General features: G+C 40.3%; 1 protein-coding gene across 7 annotated transcripts; it reads right to left on the bottom strand.

Moving 5' to 3' along the window:
• Window positions 1–175: 175 nt before the first annotated feature.
• LOC102144076 (uncharacterized) lies at window positions 176–23173 on the bottom strand. 7 transcript variants are annotated; one of them, XM_015430275.4, is made up of 5 exons: window positions 23016–23173; window positions 14336–14477; window positions 12235–12361; window positions 11605–11700; window positions 176–3815 (listed from the first exon to the last, which is right to left on the bottom strand). In XM_015430275.4, the coding sequence occupies exons 2-5, from the start codon at window positions 14348–14350 to the stop codon at window positions 2779–2781; spliced, it is 1275 nt and encodes a 424-aa protein (XP_015285761.2). In that variant the 5' UTR covers window positions 14351–14477; window positions 23016–23173; the 3' UTR covers window positions 176–2778. The 7 variants fall into 7 exon arrangements, with proteins under 7 accessions (XP_015285761.2, XP_015285793.2, XP_073884558.1 ...); XM_015430307.4 differs by having other exon boundaries at window positions 14336–14433; XM_074028457.1 differs by adding an exon at window positions 12072–12130 and having other exon boundaries at window positions 12235–14415.
• Between the last annotated feature and the right edge of the window lie 1930 nt (window positions 23174–25103).

The raw sequence follows: 25103 nt of genomic DNA, 5'->3' as shown, positions 1-25103 counted from the left end.
TGTATTTCAAAACTGCTATAAAGACTATTTTCGATGTTTTCACCACAAAAATTATATGAAGCTATAAACATTAACTTGATTTAATCATTTTATAACATAAACATATATCAAAATATTACACTGTAGATATATACTACTATTTTTCAATTAAAAATACAATTTTTTTTAAATTCAATTTTTCTTTTTCAATGAATCTTTGATTTCTTCACTTTAAACTCTTAGGTATTAAGCATACAAATGTTTAATGGCTTAGAATAGTACCTAACACATTATATGAGCCATACGCTAACTACTACTCCAAATTATCTTTTTCATAGCATTCTTCAAATACAAGATTATTCTGTATATCTTATTAAAATTTATTTTTCTGTCTTATCTAAATATTGATAAAAATAGAAGGTAGGGCATTTGCCTGTTTCATACATTCCAAAATCAAAGGGCAGTTTCACTAATTATTTTTACATTCAGTAACTCATTTGTCTCACACAGTAAACACAAATATTATGTAACAGAACTATATTCATATTCTTCATCCTAAAAATGGAGAAAATTTTGAGTTATTTGTTGATTGTAGTACAGGACTCATTCTCTATTTTTTCAAATTATTCCATGTCAAGTGCCTAGAGTAATTGTTCATGACATACTATGAAATAAAAAAATATTGATAGGGATGGATTACAAAGGAAACTGAAAAAACATCCTATGAATTGTTTCATTATACATATATATATATATACACACACACACACACACAAGAATATACTTATATCCATATAACAAAAAATTAATTAAAATCTTTTTAGATAGACTAGCTGTTATAAACTGCTTAAGTTGTACATTTCATAAACATTTAATGACAAACATCAATTTCTCACAAAAACTTCAAGCAGTAGAAGAGGTAACACTTCTTAATTCATCTATTAGCCAGTAATACCATAATACTCAAATGAGACAAAAGAATCACAAGATGACTATGAAACAACATCCTCTTTAAATATAGACACAGAAATTCCAAGAAATATTTAAAAAATGAATATAAAAAGGTATAAGAGTGATTACATACCATGACTAAGCAGGGTATTTTCACAATGCAATGTTGGTTTAATATGATACAATATTACTTGAACAAAGTAAAAATGTAATAATTTAAATAGAAAAAGCTTGATAAATTCAACACCTGTGAATGACAGAACATCAAGAAAACTATTAGAAGAAAACTTTTGAGACCTGCTAAAAGGCCTCTATGAAAACCCAAAATCGGCCAGGTGCAGTGGCTCACACCTGTAACCCAGAATTTTGGGAAGCTGAGGTGGAAAGACTGCATAAACTCAGGAGTTCAAGACCATTCTGGACAATATAGGGAGACCCCATCTTTACAAAATATTAAAAAAAAAAATTATCTGGACATGGTGGTGCATGCCTGTTGTCCCAACTACTCAGGCAGTTAAGGTGGGAATATCACTTGAGCTTAAGAGGTTGAGGCTGCAGTGAGCCAAGATGGAAAACCCCACACCAAAAGCTAATATACTTAATGGTGAATGACTGGGGGCCTTATATGCAAGTTTGAAAACAGGACAAGAATTTCTACTTTCACCACTATTCACCATTGTACTGGAGATATGAGCCAGAAAATTATACTAGAAAAATCAACACAATTCTCCAGATTAGAAAAGAAGTGGAATAGTCTTTTATTGCCATAATGTTGTATTTTAAAAGTATAAGAAATTCATTAAAAACCTACTTGAGGCTGGGCACAGTGGCTCACGCCTGTAATCCCAGTACTTTGGGAGGCCGAGGCGGGCAGATCACAAGGTCAGGAGATGGAGACCATCCTGGCTAATATGGTGAAACGCCGTCTCTACTAAAAATACAAAAAATTAGCCAGGCGTGGTGGCAGGCACCTGTAGTCCCAGCTACTCGGGAGGCTGAGGCAGGAGAATGGCGTGAACCCGGAAGGCAGAGCTTGCAGTGAGCCGAGATCCGGCCACTGCACTCCAGCCTGGGTGACAGAGCGAGACTCCATCTCAAAAACAAAAACAAAGAAATTAAATAAATAGATAAATAAATAAATAAAAACCTACTTGAGCTAATAAAGTTCATCAATGCCACAAGATCAACATGCAAGGTTAGATAGTACTTTTATATCATAGCAATAAACAAAATAAGAATTAAATTAAAATTTCATTAATAGTATCCTAGAAAAAAAAATTAGAAACAAACTTAACAAAATAACTGCACATACTATACACTGAAAATTATTTAAAATGCTGAAAGAAATCAAAGAGCTGAATAAACTGAGATATACTCAATATTCAAAGATAACAATACTGAATTTGAAGATCAAAATACCCAACAAATTTATCTACAGATTCAATGCAAATTCCAATGTAGCTTTTCTTTAATAGAAATTGACAAGCTCTTCCTAAAATCCATATAAACATGTAAAGAAAATCAAACACACAAGAATTCTGAAAAACGATAACAAAATTCAGTAACTTACACTCCTGATATAAACTCTTACTACAATGTTACAGTAATTAAACAATATAGTACTGGCATAAGGATAGATTTATGTAGACCAAAAAAAAAAAAAAGACGGAGAATTAAAGTTTCATTAATGAACAAATTAATCTGTGGTAAAATTATTTTTTTCTGTGAAAGGTGTTTTGACAGTCATTATATTTATAATTCTTTAGTTCAACATGAACTCTGATCCTGAGTAAGACATGAACAGGTATTAAAGGCTTTGCCACATTTTTTACATTTGTAGGATTTTTCTCAGGTATGAATTTTCTCATGTTCATTAAGGTCTGAGCAGTGGTTAAAGGTTTTGCCACATTCTTCAGATTTGTTGCATTTCTCTCTTGCATGAATTCTCTTATGGTTTGAAAGGCTTGAACAAGATATAAAGACTTTACCACATTCTTCACATTTATAGGGCTTCTCTCCAGTATGAATTCTTTTATGTTCAGTAAGGTGTGAGCACCGGTTAAAAGCTTTGCCACATTCTTCACATTTGTAGGGTTTCTCTCCAGTATGAATTCTCTTATGTTTAGTGAGGTTTGAACACTGGTTAAAGGCTTTGCCACATTCATCACATTTGTAGGGTTTCTCTCCAGTATGAATTCTTTTATGTAGAGTTAGGTATGAGAACCAGTTAAAGGCTTTGCCACATTCTTCACATTTATGGGGTTTCTCTCCAGTGTGAATTTTCTTATGTTTGGCATGGTTTGAACTGTGGTTAAAAGCTTTGCCACATTCTTCACATTTATAGAGTTTCTCTCCAGTATGAATTATAATGTGATTAGAAAGGTTTGTGAAGGATTTAAAGACTTTGCCACATTCTTTACATTTGAAATGTTTCTCTTCATTATGAACTGTCTTATGTTCAATAAAGCATGAGCAGTGCTTGAAGGCTTCCCCACATTGTCTACACTTGTAGGATTTCTCTGCAGTGTGGATTCTCTGAAGTGGAGTTAGAATTGAGGATATGTAAAAGGAACTGTCACATTCTTTACAGTTGGAAGATCTCTCTCCAGTATGTCTTATCTTATGTCTATTTAGATTTGATGGTTTACTAAAGACGTTCATGCATTTATTAAATTGAAAGATTTTTGTATGAGTAGTTGATAAAGATTGGTTAAGTCCATTATAACATTCTTTCTGCACCTTAGATTCACCCACCCTTTCCCAATCTTTCTTTAAGTCTAAATTCTCAGTGCCACAGCTTCCATATCTTCCCAGTATCACTTTTTGAAATGAATCTTTTATACCATGCTCTGGCAAGAGGTCTTGGGTGAAATGAGAAGAAATAGCTGAAAAAAATTAAAATAACATATTATCCAACTTACTGGACTTCGGTGAATATAATCTAAAAAGATAATGTATGAAATTATACTAAACACATTAGCGAGATAACATAATAAAATACTACAGGCCCTGATTTTTTCATGAACATAATCTAACAAAAATATACTGAACAAAATGTCTTTGTGAGAACTCTAGAAACCATATTAAAAGCCACAGACAAGAAGGAAAGCTTGTTACATTTACCCACCACAACTCTTTCTTCCCCTCAATACAGCATAATGACTTCAGGAATAAACTCCCAACTCCTAGCTTCTCCTTCAGTAGAAACAGTAGTGGCACATATGCCCATACTTTTGATGGAATTTCCAAAGACTAGTTTCTGTCTCCCATGACCCAAAGTGCTGATAGGAATAGTGGTAGAATAGAACCAACCTTTGAATTATAGGTTGGTTCTGCTGAGACCAAAGGTAAATAATTGTTATAGCAGCAGAGAAGCTGCAGTACCACAGACAGACAACAGATTTAGCAAATAATTGATTAGAGAAGAAGAAAGAAAGAAAGAAGAAACAAGGGTAAACCTCTTTAACTGGAAATTAAACACAAAATTCCAGAGAACATACATCCTGAGAATAGGTTTGAGAGGCTCATGGAAACCCTAACCTGAGTCACTTGGTGTCGGACTACCCAGGACAAGGCCATTTTATAAAGATTTTGACAGGTGGATTTTAGTGCCCAAATCTCAACCAAAGATTGCTACATATACATTAGGATAACATGGCTCAATCAAAAAATAAATAAATAAATAAATATCCAGAAATCAACCCTAAAGAAATGGAGATATATAAGTTACCTGAAAATTTTGAGATAACCATCTGAATAATGGCCAATGAGTAAAATGGGAAAACACATGAAATTAAGAAAATGAGAAAAGTATAAAAAGAAATAGAAATTGTTAGGTTGAAGAATAAAAGAAAAAACCCTGACAAATTCTCAAATGTAAAAAAATAAATTAAGAAGCTCAACACATTTCAAATACGATAAACACAGACAGACCCATAACAAGATACATTATAAGCAGTTTCAAAAGATTACAGATGAGAAGAGAATCTCAAATACAGAAAGGGAAAAGCAATGTGTCATCTATAAGCATGCTTCTGTGAGACTACCAGAGCATAGTTGTTTCATATATCATCATTCTAGTACTACAGAAATTTTTGTGTATGGGATCACAGGGCACACAGAGAAAATAGGAAATCTGCCCTACTTGAAGAAACAAATCTCTAGAAACTGACCCTTAAAAAAGGGAGATTTTTGCATGTTTTTGACAAAGAATTTACAGTAATCATCTTAAACATGTTCAATGACCAAAAGTAGAACACATATAGATAACCATACAAAATCAGGCTGGGCATGGTGACAAGAGCAATATGGTTTACATAAAGTAAAATACTCTGCTTATTCATTTAAAAATAAATCCTGGCTATGTACAGAGGCTCACACCTGGAATTCCAGCTTTTGGAAGGCTGAGGTGGGAGAACTGCTTGATACCAAGAGTTCAAGACCAGCTTGAGTAACACAGTGAGGCTGTCTCTACAATTTTTTTTTTTTAATTAGCCAGGCATGGTGGTATACGCCTATAGTCCCAGCTACTTAGAAGGCTGAGGTGGAAGGATCACTTGAGCTCAGGAGTTTGAAGCTACAGTGAGCTATGATCATACTGCTGCATACCACCAGCCTGGATGACAGAGTGAAACCCTGTTTAAAAAAAACAAAACAAAACAGAAAAACCATGCATGAGGAAAATAATACATCAACAAAGAGATTAAAAAAAAAAAAACTATAAAAAAGAACCCAACTAAGCTGGGTGTGGTGGCTCACGCCTGTAATCCCGGCATGTTGGGAGGCTGAGGCAGGTGAATCACAAGGTCAGGAGTTCAAGACCAGTCTGGCCAACATGGTGAAACCCCATCTCTACTAAAAATACAAAAAAATTAGCCAGACATAATGGCAGGCGCCTGTAATCTCAGCTACTCGGGAGGCTGAAGCAGGAGAATTGCTTGAACCTGGGATGCAGAGGTTGCAGTGAGCAGAGATCACTCCATTGCACTCCAGCCTGGGCAACAGAGCAAGCCTTTGTCTCAAAAAAACAAAAACAAAAACAAAAACAAAAACCTAACTAAAATTGTTGAGCTGGAAAATACACTCTGTTGAAAAATTTACTAAAGAGCTAAAACAGCAGACTTAATGAGGCAGAAAAAACATCAGCAAATTGAAGACATATCATTTATAAATATTGAGTTGTATGTAACATTTAAAAATGGAAAAAAATGAAGATGAAATATTGGACGTAATGGAAACTATTCAGTAGACCAATAAAAAGATACCAAGAAGATATAGGTGAAAAGTGGTAAGTTATTTTTTTAAAAAAGGGGGTGGTGCTGAGAACTTCTAAAATTTCAATGAGATAAAACCAAAAATATTACTAAGGATACTTGATCTAAAAGAAATTTACTTTCAAAAATAAGTGAAAAATAGGCTTCCAAGATAAACAAAAGCTGAGAATGTTTGCTGCTACTAGTACGGTCCTACAAGAAATGATAAAAGCAGTCCATTATGTTGAACAGTAAAATGATGCTGGACAACATCATAAATTCATATGAAAATATAAAGCTGTTAAAGGTAAATATATACACAGATATAGAATTGCCAAATGTTACATAAAACCAAAAATTTTGTACAATGTGAAAAACAACATAAATCTCCATAAATCTATTAATAAATGCACAATATAAAATGATATAATTTTTGACATTAATATCAAATGGGGGATATAAAGATAAATAATTCTCATACTCAATTGTAGGGAAGTTATGAGATAGATTATCAGAACTTTAAGAAGTTTTATGAACTGTCCATTTCTCAAGGTGATCACAAAGAAAGTACTTATAGAAGTAATGCAAAAGAAAATGAGAAAAGAATCAAAGCATGTCACTACACAGTCAACAAAACAAAAAGGAAGGCAGTGAGAGAGGTGAGAGAGGAAATGAAGGACAACGTATCTACAAGGAACAGAAAACAATTACAAACAAGATTGTAATAGTACTGTCATTTCCTTTAGGAATTATTTTAAATATAAATGGATTAAATTCCTTAATGAAAAGAAAATGGCTGAATGGATTAAGAACAAACAAGATTCTAAAATATGCTGTATACAACAGACTCAACTGTAGCTCTAAAGGAGTCAAATTGGCTGGAAGAATGAAAAAAATATATTCCATGAAAATAGTAACTACAATTGGGTGGTGTGGCCACAATTATACAAGATACATTTTAAATTAAAAACTGTCACACAAGACAAAGATTGATATAATGGTAAAATAGGCCCATTTACCAAAAATCTTTAACAGTTTTATATACACACACTCCACACACACACATACATACATATATATATGTGTATATATATATATGTGTGTGTGTGTATGTGTATATATGGAGCAATATTTGCTGCCACATATACGAAGTGAATATTGACGGAAATGACGTAAGAAATACACAGCAACACAATTGTAGACTTCAAGATTCCACTTTCAATAATGAATAGAAAAATCACATAGAATATCAGTAAGAAAACAGAAAATTTAAGGATTATAGACTAATTAGACCTAACAGACATGTACAGAATTCTCCAGGAAAAAAGGCAGAATACACAATATTATCAATTGTGTATTCATTCTGTTAGGACACATAACAACTTACCAAATTTAAGACTGAAATCAAACAATGTATTTTTTCCTAACCAAATCCAAAATATGTAGAAATTAAACACACTGTTGAACATATTCTTGCTCAAGGGTCAGATGATTTTTTGTTAAGATATCAGTACTGGCCGGGCATGGTGGCTCACACCTGTAATCCCAGCACTCTGGGAGGCCGAGGCGGGTGGATAACGAGGTCAGGTCAGGAGATGGAGACGATCCTGACTAAAACGATGAAACCCTGTCTCTACTAAAAACACAAAAAAATTAGCTGGGTGTGGTGGCGGGCACCTGTAGTCCCAGCTACTCAGGAGGCTGAGGCAGGAGAATGGCGTAAACCCGGGAGGCAGAGCTTGCAGTGAGTCGAGATCGTGCTACTCCACTCCAGCGTGGGTGACAGACTGAGACTCCGTCTCAAAAAAAAAAGGTATCAGTACCAACAGTGATATACAAATTCAACGTAATCTCTATCAAAATCCCAATGGTACTTTTTTTGCAGAAATATTTTCCAAATCCTAAAATTTGCTTAGAAACTATGACTAGCTAAACACCATTTCAAAAAAAGAAAAGGATGGGTATGGTGACTTACGCTTGTAATTCTAGCACTTTGGGAGGTAAACATGAGAGGATCACTTGAGGCCAGGAGTTTGAAGTCAGATTGAACCCTGCCTCTATTATTAAAACAAAAACAACAACAACAACAACAACAAAAACTATAAAATAAAAAGAAGAGGAGGCTTTACACTTCCTGGTTTAAACATATTACACAAAGCTATAAAAAGATAAACATTGATAAATAATGAAATAGAAGAGAGAACCTAGATATAAACCCTTTGTATACAATTGAATGATCTTCCACAAGGTTGCTATGACCATACAATAGGGAAAGGAGACTCTTCAACAAATCATGTTGAAAACTGAGTATCTACATGAAAAAAATTAAGTTGGACCCTTCCTTTGCATTATATGCAAACAATATTTTAAAAGGATTCAACGCTTAAATGTGAAAATATAACAAAACTCTCAGGAGAAAATATAGAGGAGATCATGACATTGGTCTTTGCACTGTTTTCTTGGATATGATGTCAAATGCATAAGCAACAAAGAACAAAAAAAACTGAACTACACAAACTTCAGAATTTCTGAACATTAAAGGAAACAACTAGTGGAGTGAAAATGCCACCTTAAAAATGGATGAAAATATTTACCTATTAGATATTTGATAGGAGTTAATGTACAGAATGTATCTCTCCTAAAACTCAGCCCCCCAAAAAATAATAATTTGATTTAAAAATGGACAAAGGATTGAACTGACTTTTCTTTAAAAGATAATACTCAAATGGACAACAGGCACTTGAAAGAATGCTGAAAATTACTAATTTGTAGAGAACTGCAAAGCAAAATCACAATGAGGTATCACCTCACATCCATCAAAATGGTCACTATTAAAAACGAACAGAGCCGGGCACAGTGGCTCATACCTGTAATCCCAGCATTTTGGGAGGCTGAGGCGGGTGAATCACATGAGGCCAGGAGTTCGAGACTAGTCTGGCCAACATGGTGAAACCCCATCTCTACCAAAAACACAAAAATTAACCGGGCATGGTGGTGCATGCCTGTAATCCCAGCTACTCAGGAGGCTGAGGCACAAGAATCACTTGAACCCAGGAAGCAGAGGTTGCAGTGAGCTGAGATTGCGCCACTGCATTCCTACCTGGGTGACAGAGTAAGACTCTGTCTGGAAAAAAAAAAAAAAAGACTAACAGAAACTGATCTGTCAAGGACGTGGCGAAATGGAAACCTGTGTGAACTGTTGATGAAAAAATATGACAACAGTCACTATTAAAAATATGACACAGCCACTATTAAAAACCAGTATAGAGATTCCTCAAAACACTAAAAATGGAATTATCATATAATCCAGCAATCCCATTTCTGAGTATATATTCAAAGTATGCAACTCAGAACCTAGAAGATATATTGCAGCATTATTCACAAAAGCCAAAATGCAGAATCAACCCTGATGTCCCCCAACTGATGAATAAAAATAAATGTGGCATATACATAAAATTGAGATTATTTAGCCTTAAAGAAGGAAATATTGTATGATAAGGATAAAGCTTGAGAATATTATGTTAACTGAAATAAGCCAGTACAAGTACTGACAAAGGTGTGAAGAAAAATAAATTCCATATATTGTTGCTGTGCTGTAAACTGATAGAGTCATTAGCAAAACCAGTATGGAGGTTCTTAATTAAAAAATGAAAAAGTAAAACTACCATATAATTCATCCATCCCACTTCTGTGTAAATAACCAAAAGAAATAAAATAATTATCTCAAAAGAAAAAAAAAACTATACCCTCATGTTCACTGCAACATTTTTTCACAATTGCCAAGATATGAAAACAACCCAAATGTCTGCAGACACTAAAAATAAAAGTACACATACACACACACACACACACACACACACACACACTCCAGAATATTATTCAGTCATTACAAATAATAAAATCCTGCCATTTCAACAACATGGATGAACATGGAGGAAATTATGCTAAGTGAAATAAGCCAGGCACAGAAAGAAAAATGCTGCATAATCTCTCTTATAAGGGGAATCAAAAAGGGTTGAACTCATAGAAGCAGAGAGTACAAAGATGATTGCCAGAGGCTGGAGGCAGCGAAAATAGGGAGCTGTTGTTCAAAGAGTACAACTTTCCATTATAAGATAAATACATTTTGGGGATCTAGTGTATAGCATTGTGACTGTAGTTCATAATAGTGTTCTGTATGCTTAAAATTTGCTAAGATAGTTGCATCAAATCATCACATTGTACACAACACTTACACAATTTTTATTTGTGAAAAAATCCACATTACACACATGTACATATATACACAAATGTATACACACCAACATATATATGAATAACAGTTCCGATCATAGCAAACAAAATTATAAAATTATAGTTATTATAAACTAAGGTAGGAAGTGGAAGTTAAATATATGCTTAGCACTGCTCTAAGCTACCCAAATACATAGCATATTTAAGAAATCTAGGAAGTTGATATGGTTTGGCTGTGCTCCCACCCAAATCTCGACTTAAATTGTATCTCCCAGAATTCCCACATGCAGGGGGAGGTAATTGAATCATGGGGGCTGGTCTTTCCCGGGCTATTCTCATGATAGTAAGTCTCATGAGATCTGATGGCTTTCTCAGGAGTTTTGCTTCTTCCTCATTTTCTCTTGCTGCTGCCATGCATTTAGCCTCCCGCCATGATTCTGAGGCCTCCCCAGCCATGTGGAAATAGTAAGTCCGGCTAAACCTCTTTTTCTTCCCAGTTTCAGGTATGTCTTTGTTAGCAGTGTGAAAACCAACTAATACAGAAGTGAATAGATACACTAAACTATACTACAGTTGAGAATTTTGGGCAGAGTTTAAATTACCAATCTCAGTTTATACTAAAACAATAAATGTTTAATAAAAAATAACAGTTTCTTACATTTAGGGAGATGTCTAGTGTTCTTATAAAATTACGGAGTATAAATTTCTATAGACTGACATTTAAAACCTCTCTAGAATGGGAAATCACACAGCAGAAAACACGTAACATCTGTTCTAGTGTTCCTGGGATTCGGAGCCAAATCCCACTCCTCTCACACACCTTAGACATAATGCAAAAAGGGAACTTAAAAAATAGTTTAACACACAGCTTTTCAAAAATACAGATATTCCTGTGTCCCCAAAGCAATGGAAGAACAATCAGATCATATGGTGTGTTCCAAGCTATGAAGACGACTTTGGCTCTCACTGTCATCTTGAAGAAAGATCACTGAAGGGAAAGCAGAGCCCTAAAAGAATTTCAGAGCATGGGACAGAGGCGTTGCTTTGTGAGAGCAAGGGAAAGAAACGCAGGCTTCTCAGAAACCATTTCCATTGGAGCAGAGCTTCCCAAACCACGTTTTAAGGTCTGGCTTCCTCCTTGATCTTTGAACCTCTCATCTGTATCATCTACTTCATTTACTCCACCTACCTGGGTGTCTGCCTATTGTCTCATGTTTCTTCACATTCCACGGCTCATTCCTTTGCTCTAGACAGGTGATCAGGTCTGGCTTAGAGACAGCAATACCTGTTTTATTTAAAAAAATTTTTTTTTAAAAGGACCTGTTTTATTTTTTAAAAAGTAGCATGACTCTTGCTTGGATTCTCTAATTACCAACCTAGTACTGTGCTCAGTAGAGAAATGAGGAAATAGCAGATTCTAGAAAATTAATCCCAAAATACTATTTCCTCACAGAACCTTTAGAATATTTAGAAAGTATTTTAAATTTGTGAGTCCCTAGCTTCACTACCTATTGCTACTAAATCAAAAATTGGTGGTAGTAACTGGATTTTTTAGGGTGTAGCAACACTATTTTATGCCACGAAATTTCTGGAATTACCACCACTAGAGTATGCACATCACCTCAAGAAAGGAAAGATAATGTCAAGATAAAATACCTTCAAGATTATTTTCTTCTACACCAACAAATCCCCAAGTTTTCCTTGAAAGCAGAAATCTGAAACTCATTCATGCAAAGCAGAAATTCCCAAAAATATTCTACAACAAAGGAAATAAAATCTTTAGCGTAAAATAGAAATTGTGCATTGAAGTGATCCTCACCCAGAGAGACCAGGTTTCTGTAGTTTTCTAACATCACGTCCCTATACAGATTCTGCTGAGCCGGGTCCAGATAGCTCCACTCCTCCGGAGAGAATTCTATGGCCACATCCCTGAATATCAACAGTCCCTGGAAAAGAGAAAACACATACTTATCAAGTGGCCATGGGTAGAGTTCTTAATTTGATTCCAGGCACAAAGAGAGACAGAGAGAACTAGTTCTTACTTACACAAGAGACTGAAATGATCAAATAATTGTAAACACAGAAATATTCTCTAACGTATTCTCTTAATTCTGAAGAAAAAGGATGGCATAAGCTCCACATAACCAGTGTAGATATTCTACTCTCGTGAATAATACAGTATAAAATTAAGGGTATCAACACAGGCACATATATTTTTTTTCCTGCTATATTCACATCACACAGGATAAGTTGTAAATATTTCTCATATGTAGATTCATCAGAAGGTACCCCTCAAATTTTAATGTGTACACAATAAACTAGAGATCTTCTTCTTAAAATGCAGGTTCTGATCCAGACCTAGGGTGAAGCCTGAGTTTCTGAATTTCTAAGTGGGCTATACAGTGATGCCACTGTGTCTGGGCCAAGGAAAATATTCTTTCGAACATGCAGGAAGTGGCAGAGCCTGTGGTTATTTCAGTTTATCTAACCAATAAACATGAGAGCCTTCATTTTCCAAAGCAAGCTATAAGCAAGGAGAATCTAAAAAGAAAGAAGAGCTTCCCAATTAAATGTGATGGCTTATTTATATCAGTCAGTAAATCTCCCCAAGGTATTAAATAATAATGAGAAAAATAACTCTATAGTGCCAAAAATCTGACAGAGAGCACCTTAACAAGTAAACAAAATTAACATCAACTATAATAGGATAAATTGACATCAAGGATGTCAAGGATAAAATGACATCAAGGATCACATACAAGGATCACATGACATCAAGGACACAACATCACTGCTCTGATATTATTGGCCACAAAAATAGTAAATTACAATCTGAATCTAATCATGTAGAAACATCTGGTTTTTTGTTTTGTGTTTTTGAGACAGTCTTGCTCAGTAGCTCAGGCTGGAGTGCAATGGTGCAATCTCGGCTCGCTGCAACCTCTGCCTCCTGGGTTCGAGGGATTCTCCCACCTCAGCCTCCCAAGTAGCTGGGACTACAGGCGCACGTCACCACGCCCAGTTAATTTTTGTATTTTTAGTAGAGATGGGGTTTCACCATGGTAGCCAGGCTGGTCTTGAACTCCTGACCTCAAGTGATCTGCCCATCTTGGCCTCCCAAAGTGCTGGGATTACAGGTATGAGCCACAGTGTCTGGCCAGAAACATCAATAGGACCCGGTGTGTGATGATCCCCTTCCTGTGTCCAAGTGATCTCATTGTTCAATTCCCACCTATGAGTGAGAACATGCGGTGTTTGGCTTTCTGTTCTTGCGATAGTTTGCTGAGAATGATGGTTTCCAGTTGCATCAGAAACATCAGTTTTATGCAAAGTTCAAGCTATAGATATTTCCCTGGTTCTTCAATCTATAATAGTGTTTTTCAATAGTGTTTCTTTAGCATCCTAGACAGCAAGTGTCTTCTAATTATTCTCTTTTCAGAACTTTAAGTTATTCCAGGCAATGAATGCCATCCTCTTTAAATGTCTCTTTTCTTAATTCTGTTCTGCATAGAGATGATGGAGCATGTGGATGAAATCTAAACAGTACATGGTCCCCTTCTTCATTGACACCCCAAGACCCAGACCCATTCCCAGGGGTAATCCTGGGGATCCACACTTTCCCATGTTGATATGTCACAGAACATTTCAATACTGCCCATCATACATTAATGGTAAGATTTGGTCATGACATATAAGAAGCCTGGATGGAGACAATGGAGAGAAGGTTCTGGTACACAGGAGGAAGGATTTTACAGAGGTCCTTGATTATCAATCATAAGAAAAAGCCAGGGGGGGAAGTAGTTGGAAAGAAACACATTAGGCAGGTACATCAGAAGTACAGAAATAAAGGTTTGCAAGTTCTAAACACATAACGTCCCAGAAGAAAAGAGGACACATCCCCTGAACCCAGACACATTCACCTGAGAACCAGCCATTTCTTCCTCTTCTTCCTTCTTCTCTGGGATTCCTTCTCAGGTGAGATTATCTGGACAAATCACACCTGCATTTGAGAATATGCCTTTAAAGGTGTCAGCACAACCCTTTCAACTGCAACCAGCACACCTACAGGTAGAAGTGCAGAAAAGGGAATACTCCCCTATTCTTTGTCACAGGAGAGAGGAAAAATGAGCTACCACATAAAGACCAAAAATTTCCTGCCTTCAGGTGATCTCCCCTGCCATGAACTCTAGCAATTTCTGGTACAGCAAAGGAAATATGGACCTTGGTGACCTACCCCTATCCAACCCAAGTAGAGCCCTCTGACCTCCTTTTGGAACTCAAGTCTCGTGACTGTATCTGGGAGCCCTCAAGCTTGACTCTCATCTCACCTGAGGATCGTTGGGGGGCACTTACTTAAAACAACAATTATGCTTCCATTCAGACCACAGACAGGATCTTTGGAGAGGGCACATGTGATGGTAGTTCTCTAAACTGGCTATTTGATTCTAATTGGAAGCCTGGGCTGAGAACCACATAGCTGAATACTGTCTCTCAGGCTTCAATGTACATATAAATAATCTGGTATTCTAATTTGGTATTCCAGGCCCCATTCTAAGTAATGTGTTTCCGCAGGTGTGAAAGGGGTCTGCAAATTGGCTTCTATAACAAGTCTTCTGATACTGTTCCCCCGGACTCCTTATCAGCAGCACTCAGCGAGAGAAGGTAAACACAGCACAAACTCCCTTGTACCCAACACTGGTATCACAACAGAAATGCTTTGGCCGGGCGCAGTGGCTTCCGCCTGTAATGCCAGCACTTTGGGAGGCCGAGGCAGGCGGATCACCTAAGGTCGGGAGTTCAAGACCAGCCTGCACTGGGAGAACAACATGGACACGGCATTAATGCAATGTTCCATAATCCCCAGGAGTTACATGAAGGGCCCAGCTGTTCTTTATCTGTTTCTCCATCACTGAGTTTTAGAAAGAAAATATATAGAATAAAAGCCAAATACAGACAGATGGGAGAGATACAGAAAGAAGGGGTTAAATGTAGTTGACAAGGATTTTTCGTTGTCGTGTTTGTATTTACTTTCTTATAAGTAGGAACTACTGGATCTGCAGGAATGAAAAACAATTTGATCTGCAGGAATGAACAGGTTGCTGAGTGGCATGTCTCCAGCAGCACTGGTCTCAACGAAAAACAAAGGTCCTCAATCACACAGTTCTTTGTTCTCATTTATCTGCTTTTGGATTTGGGAAAATTGTGAGCACCTCCTCTGGAGAGAGCACAGGAACCACCATGCAAAACTCTGATGTCCTCTAATGAATTCTGTGCGGGAGATTTCAGGGTGGGAGAAGGCCTGGGAAGCAGGTTGATCTGGCAGAGTGGGGCCAAGAAGCAGGCCCTCAGCTTCTCATCTTTATGCATCTGGGTACTATCGGTTCTGTTTTTCCTAAGCCTGCCCAACAGACAGTTGACTCCCAGAGTTTGTGTAATTTTAACCAATTTTAGCCACTTCCTCGTCTATTTTATAAGATGCAGTAACGACCAATTTAACCAACACCCGTCGAGCTTTCTAGGACAAATACATTAGAAACTAAATATTTATTCTTGGCAAGCAAAATGCAATAGAAACAAAGATAATAACCACTCTTTTGTCCATGGATAGCCCTTCAGATGGCAACACCAGAACTCACAAAAGAACAAGAAAACAGAAGTGGCCCCAGTGAAGCCACAATCCCCTGTATACCTCCCTACCTCCCTTCCTTGTACTGACCACAGGAGGCTGAATTCCACCGTTTATCCACTGGCTCTAGACTGAAAGTGCCTGGTTGGTAAGGATCCATGACTGTGTCATGTTTTTGTAACGGCCATATGAAATGGAAGCAACTGGTTTATCAGTTTGAGTCTCGAGATCTCCTCCTTGTTTTTTCCCCAATACCAAGAAACTGGAGCCAGTCCCATCTGGATATCAATCAAAGAGATTCCTTTTGTGATGGGGGGGAAGAAGAAACATGCATGACTCATTTCTCTTCCTCTGAGATGGAAGCAGCTTTGTTTATTTATTTATTTTTAATGGAAAAAGAAAACAGGAAAAAAGCCTACAGCATCCAGTATTCCCAGGCCTGACCTTGCTTAGCTTCCAAGACGAGATGAGACTGGGCATGTTCGGAGTGGTATGGCCATAGACTGGAAGCAGATTTAGACCTTTTCGTCAGCCTGACCTTAGTCTGCACTAATGTTTAAAGACCCCCTGGCACCTGTGACAGGGTCCTCAGTGACCCTGGGCTCATGTCCCCGTGGTCATCTAGGCAAGAGAGATTTCGGCTGATTCTGTGGGGCAAAAATGGAAAACAGGCCAGCACGGTGGCTCACAACTGTAATCCCAGCACTTTGGGAGGCTGAGGTGGGCGGATCACCTGAGATCAGGAGTTCGAGACCATCCTGGCCAACATGGTGAAACTCTGTCTCTATTAAAATACAAAAAAATTAGCTGGACGTGGTGGCAGGCACCTGTAATCCCAGCTACTCGGGAGGCTGAGGCAGGAGAATTGCTTTAACTCAGGAGGCAGAGGTTGCAATGAGCTGAGATCACCCCACTGCACTCCAGCCTGGGTGACAGAATGAGACTCTATCTCAAAACAAAACAAAACAAAACAAAAAACACACAAAACTGCCATGGTGGAGTGGCAGATTCTTAATCCAGAGGAGATATCACCTGTCCCTAATTAGCTAAATCTTGAGTAAGAGAAAGGACAACAGTGCTTCCATATGACACTTTACAGGTGAGTGTGACTGTGACCATGGCTCTGCCTATTTTGTGGCCCTAACCTCATCCTGCTGAGGTTCTTGTTTACATTTACAGATTCTGTCACTAGGCTCTTTTTTTTTTTAAATGGAGTTTCACTCCTGTTGCCCAGGCTAGAGTGCAATGGCGCAATCTCGGCTCAACGCAACCTCTGCCTCCCGGGTTCAAGCGATTCTCTTGCCTCAGCCTCCCGAGTAGCTGGGATTACAGGCATGCACTACCACCCTAGCTAATTTTGTATTTTTAGTAGAGATGGGGTTTCTCCATGTTGGTCAGGCTGGTCTTGAACTCCCGACCTCAGGTGATCTGCCCACCTTGGCCACCAGGCTCTTTTTATACCAAGAGCTACTTACACAACTGTAACAGGTCACTGGACTTGGAAAACTCAAAGGGTGCCACTCTGAAACTGGGGCTTTAAGACGTCTGTGTCAGCACAGTGGCTCATGCCTGTAATCCCAGCACTTGGGAGGCCAAGGCAAGAGGACAGCATAAAGCCAGGAGTTCGAGACCATCCAGGGCCACAGAAGTGAGATCTCACCTCTACAAAAAATAAAAAATAAAATTTGCCATGTGGTGTGGTGTGTCCCTTTAGTTCTCGCTGTTGAGGAAGGAGGATCACTTGAGCCCAGAAGTTTGAGGCTGCAGTAAGCTATGAATGTGCCACTGCACTCTAGCCTGAGTGAAAAGAATGAAACCATGTCTCAAAAAATAAAATAAAGTAAATAAGGCCGGGCGCGGTGGCTCAAGCCTGTAATCCCAGCACTTTGGGAGGCCGAGATGGGCGGATCACGAGGTCAGGAGTTCGAGACCATCCTGGCTAACACGGTGAAACCCCGTCTCTACTAAAAAATATGAAAAAAACTAGCCAGGCGAGGTGGCGGGCGCCTGTAGTCCCGGCTACTCGGGAGGAGTATGGCGTAAAAACCCGGGAGGCGGAGCTTGCAGTGAGCTGAGATCCGGCCACTGCACTCCAGCCTGGGCGACACAGCGAGACTCCATCTCAAAAAAAAAAAAAAAAAAAAAAAAAGTAAATAAAAGCTTTAAAAAAGGGGAGAAGAGCAAAATTTATTCTCCTATTTTCTGGTGGGGGAATTAAGCCTCTTATTTCTAGCTGCTCTCAGTATAAAGAGCTCCTTTCATGTTTGGGGTGTACAGACACCTGCAGGGGGTGCTCCCCAGGAAGAAGTAACTGGGCTTTCAATGACCTGCCACAGCCCAGGTTCCCCGGGAAGAACTAACTGGGCTTTCAATGACCTGCCACAGCCCGGGTTCCCCGGGAAGAAGTAACTGGGCTTTCAATGACTTGCCACAGCCCAGGTTCCCCAGGAAGAAGTAACTGGGCCTTCAGTGACCTTCCACAGCTAAGTCAAGGGCCATCGTCTTGGACTCATGGATATCTGAACTCCAGTAGGTCTAGATTCAGGCACTTGAGGGTTAGCCTTGGACAAACTGCATATCAAAGAGGGTTTGTAGGAAAGAAAAAAATAGAAAAGTGCTAGCAAGTACCCATGTTAAGTACTCAGCGCAGGGTTAGTGAAGAAGTGGTTTGTGCCTACAGGTACTGGCCCAAGTGGGGCTATGCTCCGGTTCACTCCTGTGTCCATGCAGGCAGATGAGATGACGGTCATATCATCCAAAAGCCTGGGTGGCTGGAGACCAGGTTGCTGGGGGCGGGGATAGGCCAGGAGTCTTCCAGGCACCTGTGTGGGTTTTCTACGGGAAACTAGAAGCAAAGGTGCTGTGACGGGATTCCTGAGGGTGAAGCCTTGTTCTGGGAGGGATATGGCCATGTCAGTGCCTAGTGGGTATGTTTGCAAGGGGGTGAAAATCGTGTAGTGGCAGCAGAGTAAAGAGGGGAGTCTGTCTTCAGAACTCTGCTTCTAAGTCCTCAGTCCTGTCTGATCCTGAGAGGAAAGCTGGAATCCCAGGAGAATGTGCAATGTGCGTGCAGCATAACAGAGCTTCCCAATCCTGGGACACCCTGAGATGCCTCCAGCCCAGGCCGCTGTGATGTCTTGTCTTTTTTTTTTTTTTTTTTTTTTTGAGACAGAGTGTCACTCTGTTGCCCAGGCTGGAGTGCAGTGGCGCAATCTGGGCTCACTGCAAGCTCCGCCTCCCAGGTTCACCCATTCTCCAGCTTCAGCCTCCCAAGTAACTGGGACTACAGGCGTCCGCCACCACGCCCAGCTAATTTTTTGTATTTTTAGTAGACATGGGGTTTCACCATGTTAGCCAGGATGGTCTCAATCTCCTGACCTCGTGATCTGCCCGCCTCCGCCTCCCAAAGTGCTGGGATTACAGGCTGTGATGTCTTTTTTTCTGACACCAAATGTGTGGAGTTTGCTGAACACCAACCAATTCTCCAACACCAACAGGGTGTCCAAAAACTCAATTCTGACACCACCCAAAGTGAGCACAGGACCCACAGGTTCAGGACTCAGTCCCACAACACTGCCCCCACGGCAGGGGCCAGTCACACGTCCCTGGGGGCCCACCAATACTTTTGGGCTACTGCCTATATATCAGAAACTCCCATCACCCACTCCTCAAGTTCAATAATTTGATAGAGCTATTCGCAGAACTCAGCAAAGCACTGTACTTATGTTTACCAGTTTACTGTAAAAGACACAACTCAGGAACAGTCAAATGGAAGAGCTGAATATGGCAATGGAAAGTCATGGGGGAAGATGGAGCGGGTAAATACAGCTGTGATTAATGAAATCCTTCAGCTCTGTGTTCTCCAAGAATAGCTTAATAAAAAGCAACACCCCTCTCATTGTAACTTCGATGAAGTTCCTTCTTATACCTATCACGAGGCCAGGCACAGACTCTCAAATTCCCATTTTTTCCCCCTATAAACAGTCAGCTGAACAATTTTGTCTTCAGTTGTTAGAACAAAATACTTATTAACCAAACTGCTTAAGATTCTCTCCTCCCAGGCCCCTGAATTTGTACCACCCTCTGCTTGAGCTAACATACAGCTCCTATTTACGCCCCTCCTAAGGCTGATTTGGGAGTTGAACTTTCTCTGATTTAGGATCTGATTTGCCACCCTGTATCTTGTCCTCTCACTCTCACCTTTGTACTCTGGTTTGTTCCTCCAAATGAAAGCAAGTCCTTGTCTGCCTTACCCTTTGAGATCCTGGAAGATATCATACTTGGTGCTTTCCCTCTGTTGTAATACTCCTTTAGAATTAAGTAACTTCTTACCTAAATGTGAATTTGTTTTATTTGACAAAGTCTAGAAACAGTCCCAGAACAATAACAATTCCATCCTCAGAAAGAGCCTCCAGACTCCTTCCATTCCGACTCCAACAGCATCCGCCTGTGGATCCCAGCTCTCCAGGGCTATACAGCTCCTGTCGGTATGAAGTGCTCCTTTCATGCTGGGGTGTGCAGGCTGGGACACCTGCAGGGGAGGCTCCCCAGGAAGAACTAACTGGGCCTTCAATGACCTCCTTTTGCAGGCTCAAGATTGGCCTTAGCTTAGAGTCACTAGGCTCCGACTTCTATTTCCCAGTCCGGGTTACTTAGTTGTAAATGAGAAAATGCCCAGTGTTTGAAGGATCCAGCAAAATCACTCAAACAGAATGTTTATTTAAGAGAATAAAATTAAAAGGCACTTACATTGTATACCTCAATAGAAAAAGCAAAACTATCAGTTTCAGACAATAAACATGTCACATTATTTCAATAATTCAAATTATTCAGTAAACAATCACATATGAGCATATCTAGGAGATGCCAAGTCCTATCTTCTAAAATTCAGTATTAAACTCAGACATCTAGATAACAGAGATACCAACTCCACAAGTCCTCCACCCTGCAAAAAAGAGGAACTCATATTTTGACGAATCAATGTAATTCACAAATTAATCTACTATTTTTTTGTGGAAATGTATTCATTTCCTATAGCCATACTGGAAGAGGATTTTCCCTATTACTTTCCCTGGTAGCATTCCCACAGGTAAGTCCTGGGATTCTGTTTAAAATCACCCCCTAAAAAAGGACAGGCCTGACAAACTCACTACACTCACTCTAGTGAAGAAAAAGGTAAATCAGAATTTTTAACAAGTGAATATTTGACTATATATTTAATGTCTTTTCTGAAATCCACCTCTTAAACATTTTCTTACCTTTGAAGCTCTACTGCTAAAATGCAATTGACAGTTAATAAAAAAACTAAGCTTGAAATAAGTGAAAAAAATTTGTCAAGGTGTAAAACCCAGGAAGTGGCAATGCTGACAAATCTGACTCAAGCGCCAAGTCAGGCCATCCTATCACTTGGGACATTCCTCTGTTTCCATACTGCTCCCTGAACTGCTCACTGACCACCTTCCCCCCTTGCCCAGGAGCCACCACACTGTGCCCCAAGTGGTTTGACTCTGCAGATTCTTGCACCCCCTCACTGGAGTGGGTTTTCCTTGTCCTTTGGAACAGTTTTTTCCCCTTCACAAGTCTGAGAGAACCCAGATGTCAGAAATCATTTCTGTCTTATCTTCTCAATATCAGCATCCAACTGGCTGACCAGCAATGTGTCTCCAAGGAACAGAAGCTGGAGTTGGGTGAAGACAATCTGCATATCCTAAGGGGTTAGCTTTGTAACTGATGGGTAGAACCAGCTTCCTCTCAGCCCCAGGGCATCCATCTGCTCCCTTAAGAGGCTCCACCTCCATCACTGAGGCTGTCCTCTGGGAGGAAAGGAACAAGGTGCTAATGGTCACTAAACACGCCTTGAGACAGTCCTGGGTCACCCGCAGACAATTATGAAACCTAGGCACAGAAAAAGACAGGAGGGTGGCTCAGGACACATGACCTTGTACAATTTCCAAAGCAGAACCTCAAACCAAAGACATTCCGATAAGGTGTCTGTGCCTGGGGAAGATAAAAGAAGAGACGCAAAGATTTTTTTAAAGCAGTGTGTCAGGGGATTCTTCTCTGCTCACATAAAACGTTTACAAACAGAAAACAGATGTCTAAAAAAGTGCCATCCAATGCTTTGTGAAAAAATGATTAAAATACTGTGTGTGAAATGTACAATAAGGGACAAATAGGCTGGGGGGACAGGATGGTGGATGTGAGACCCTGCTTGTCACACATTTGGAAACGCAGTGGAAAACCAGTCCCCCACTGGAGTGTTTAAAATAATTAACTAGCAGTCAGTTAGACTGAAGTAGCACTAGTACCATTGGTTCCTAAGGAAAAAAATCCAGCTCAAATACATGTCTTGTAAATTACTACCTTAGGGGGAAACGATATTCAGGTTGAACCAACCGCAGACCTCCAATTAACCTCTCATTACATAATCAGGAAATTTCCACCTGGACAGTCCAAATGAGGCGACTCCACAACTGTCACTGTAATTTCTGAATTTGGTTCGCTTCCTCATGCCCCTTACAAAAGCCTTTGCTCCAAGCACCCACAAACCATGACTGGGCGCTCTGCACTGATGAACAGCTCTTTGCTCAAATAATCTCTTTAACGTTAAAACCTTGACTCCCTTTTCATTTTTACCAGGAGAAGGGAGGCCTGGAACCCCAGGCCCCACAGCTCCTCCCACGCAGTGGCTCCTCCTGGGTCCGGGCGCTCCCCAGGCCCCTGCCGCCGCCACCGCACAGCTGCCAGCCAGGGCCCGGGCCGGGCGGAAGTCGAGCACAGATGCGGACCGGACGCCGGGTGAGGCTGGCGGAAGCCCACATCCTGAGGCCAGGGGAAGCTGGGGCCGGGTCCAGCGGGGTCTCGAGTCTGCAGACTCCGGAGGGAGCTGTGGGGAGGCCTGGGGCCGCCACAGCCAGTTCCAGCCCGTTTCCATCAGCCCCCTGCCCACCTCGGGACCTCGCCCACATACTCACCATTTCCCAGCTTCCCGGGTGTCCAGGCTTCTTGGCTATGGATCTCCTGATACTTGCAGGTCAAAGGGCAAGAGGCTGTGGCGGCCACCCGGGCTTCCCAGCGCCGAGCACGCCGAGCACAGAAGACCCAGTAGTGCTGCAAAGAGAGAGACGAAGGCCCCGCCAGATCCCGGAAGCCGCGCCCTTCTGTCCGGCTGCGCGCCTGATTGGACGGTTCCTGCGTCAGCGCCCCTGATTGGGTAGGGCTCCAGGCCCCGCCCCTCAGTCGCTGAGTGACGGAGGACGTGATCGGACGCTGGGCTGAAGGCGACGAAGTGACGGGTTCTTGGCTGCAGGCTTTTCATGCGGGGCTTCCTGCTTGTGGCCCAGCCCAGGGGTATTTTGTATAAGGTTATATCCATTTATAAATAATATATATGTTATTCACAAATGAAAACAATATAATGGCAATGATTTTAACGTTTCAGATTTTATGACCTTTCTGGCCTCTGGTAGTTTGATCAGGCAGCCTGAAATTTCAAAAAGGAGGCAATCCTTTAAGAAATGAAATGTAAGCGGCCAGGCGCGGTGGCTCAAGCCTGTAATCCCAGCACTTTGGGAGGCCGAGACGGGCGGATCACAAGGTCAGGAGATCGAGACCATCCTGGCTAACACGGCGAAACCCCGTCTCTACTAAAAACACAAAAAATTAGCCGGGCGAGGTGGCGGCGCCTGTAAACTCCCAGCTACTCGGGAGGCTGAGGCAGGAGAATGGCGGGAACCCGGGAGGCGGAGCTTGCAGTGAGCTGAGATCCGGCCACTGCACTCCAGCCTGGGCGACAGAGCGAGACTCCGTCTAAAAAAAAAAAAAAAAAAAAAGGAAATGAAATGTAAGCCACGTGTGAATTTTAAATTTCCTAATAACCACCTTTTAAACATTAGAAGTAACAGGTGAAACTGATTGTAATAATTTATTTAACCCAATATATTCAAAATATTATCATTTAAATGTATGATCAATATATTAATGAACTATATAATTTTCGGTAGTCAATCTGTGAAACTCACTCTGTATTTCACCTTCCCAGCACGTGTCAGTTCAGCCACATTTCAGGCCCTCAGTACGCACACAGGGCCAGTGGCTGTCACACTGACCTGCAGCCCTGAGGGAAGTGAAGGGTCTGAACCCTCATTTCCTTCCAGAAGTGAAAGATCGGTGCCTCCTTATCATCTCTCCCCAGGCCAAAGGCTGAAGGGACAAGGCCCTAGAAACAGCAAGGGCTGCAAAAAGAGTGTCCGCAGGTGGACCACTGCTGCCCCGCCTGCTGTCCATCTTCCTTCCAAAAATCAGACAGTGAAAAAAAGAACAATGGAGCCCCCAGGAGGACCTAACCTCAAGTCTTCAGGTCTTCCACAGCTTTGCCTTCCAAAGTTTAGATATAGAGAAAATAGATTAAACAAACTTCTGATATTGGTATTTGGCCTTGGCCCTAATGAACAGGCTATTGGTTGTCTTTTTCCCCCTATGGTGTGGGAGACTGGGTGAATTTATGCACCAATCACATGTACACATGTCTACCTGTATCTTTACATAACTCACCACCGTCTAACAAGAGATCCAAATTTAAATAAAGGGAAAAGAAAATCAATACCTATAGGGTGTCTACTGTTTGCAGGTAACTAGTAATCAATCTCTCATTGAATTCTGACAACCTGTCTGTAATGGGCGTGTGTATTAGTTAGTTAGTGATGCATAAAAACCACCTGAAACTTACTAGCTCATGATTCAGCTGGTCAGCAATTTAAGCTAAACTCAGCTGGGCAATTCTTTTGGTCTCAGCTGGGATCCTTCAGACATGTGTGGTCAGATGCTGATTGCAGCTGTTTCTAGGGGTGAGTTGCCTGTCAACTGGGGCACCTTCTTCTTCTCCATGTGGTATCTCATCTCCCAGCAAGTTAACATATGCTTATTATCACAGAGATAACAGGATTCTGAAAGAAAAACAAAAGCACTCAAGTTTTGCGCCTAGGTCCCAAACTAGCACACTGTTATATGTTCAGTTTTCTGTTGACCAGAGCAAGTAAGACTCTAAACATTTTGAAATACAG

Source organism: Macaca fascicularis, chromosome 1 (genome assembly GCF_037993035.2).
Source record: "Macaca fascicularis isolate 582-1 chromosome 1, T2T-MFA8v1.1".
In the NCBI taxonomy this organism is placed as follows: domain Eukaryota; kingdom Metazoa; phylum Chordata; class Mammalia; order Primates; family Cercopithecidae; genus Macaca; species Macaca fascicularis.
This window is presented reverse-complemented; position numbering and strand designations above follow the sequence as displayed.

Coding starts and splice junctions, on each gene's coding strand:
- LOC102144076 (XM_015430275.4), bottom strand. Junction 11,701..12,234: donor CAGAAACCTGGTCTCTCTGG/GTGAGGATCACT, acceptor TAAATAAAACAG/GTATTGCTGTCTCTAAGCCA. Junction 3,816..11,604: donor GACAATAGGCAGACACCCAG/GTAGGTGGAGTA, acceptor AATTTTTTTCAG/CTATTTCTTCTCATTTCACC.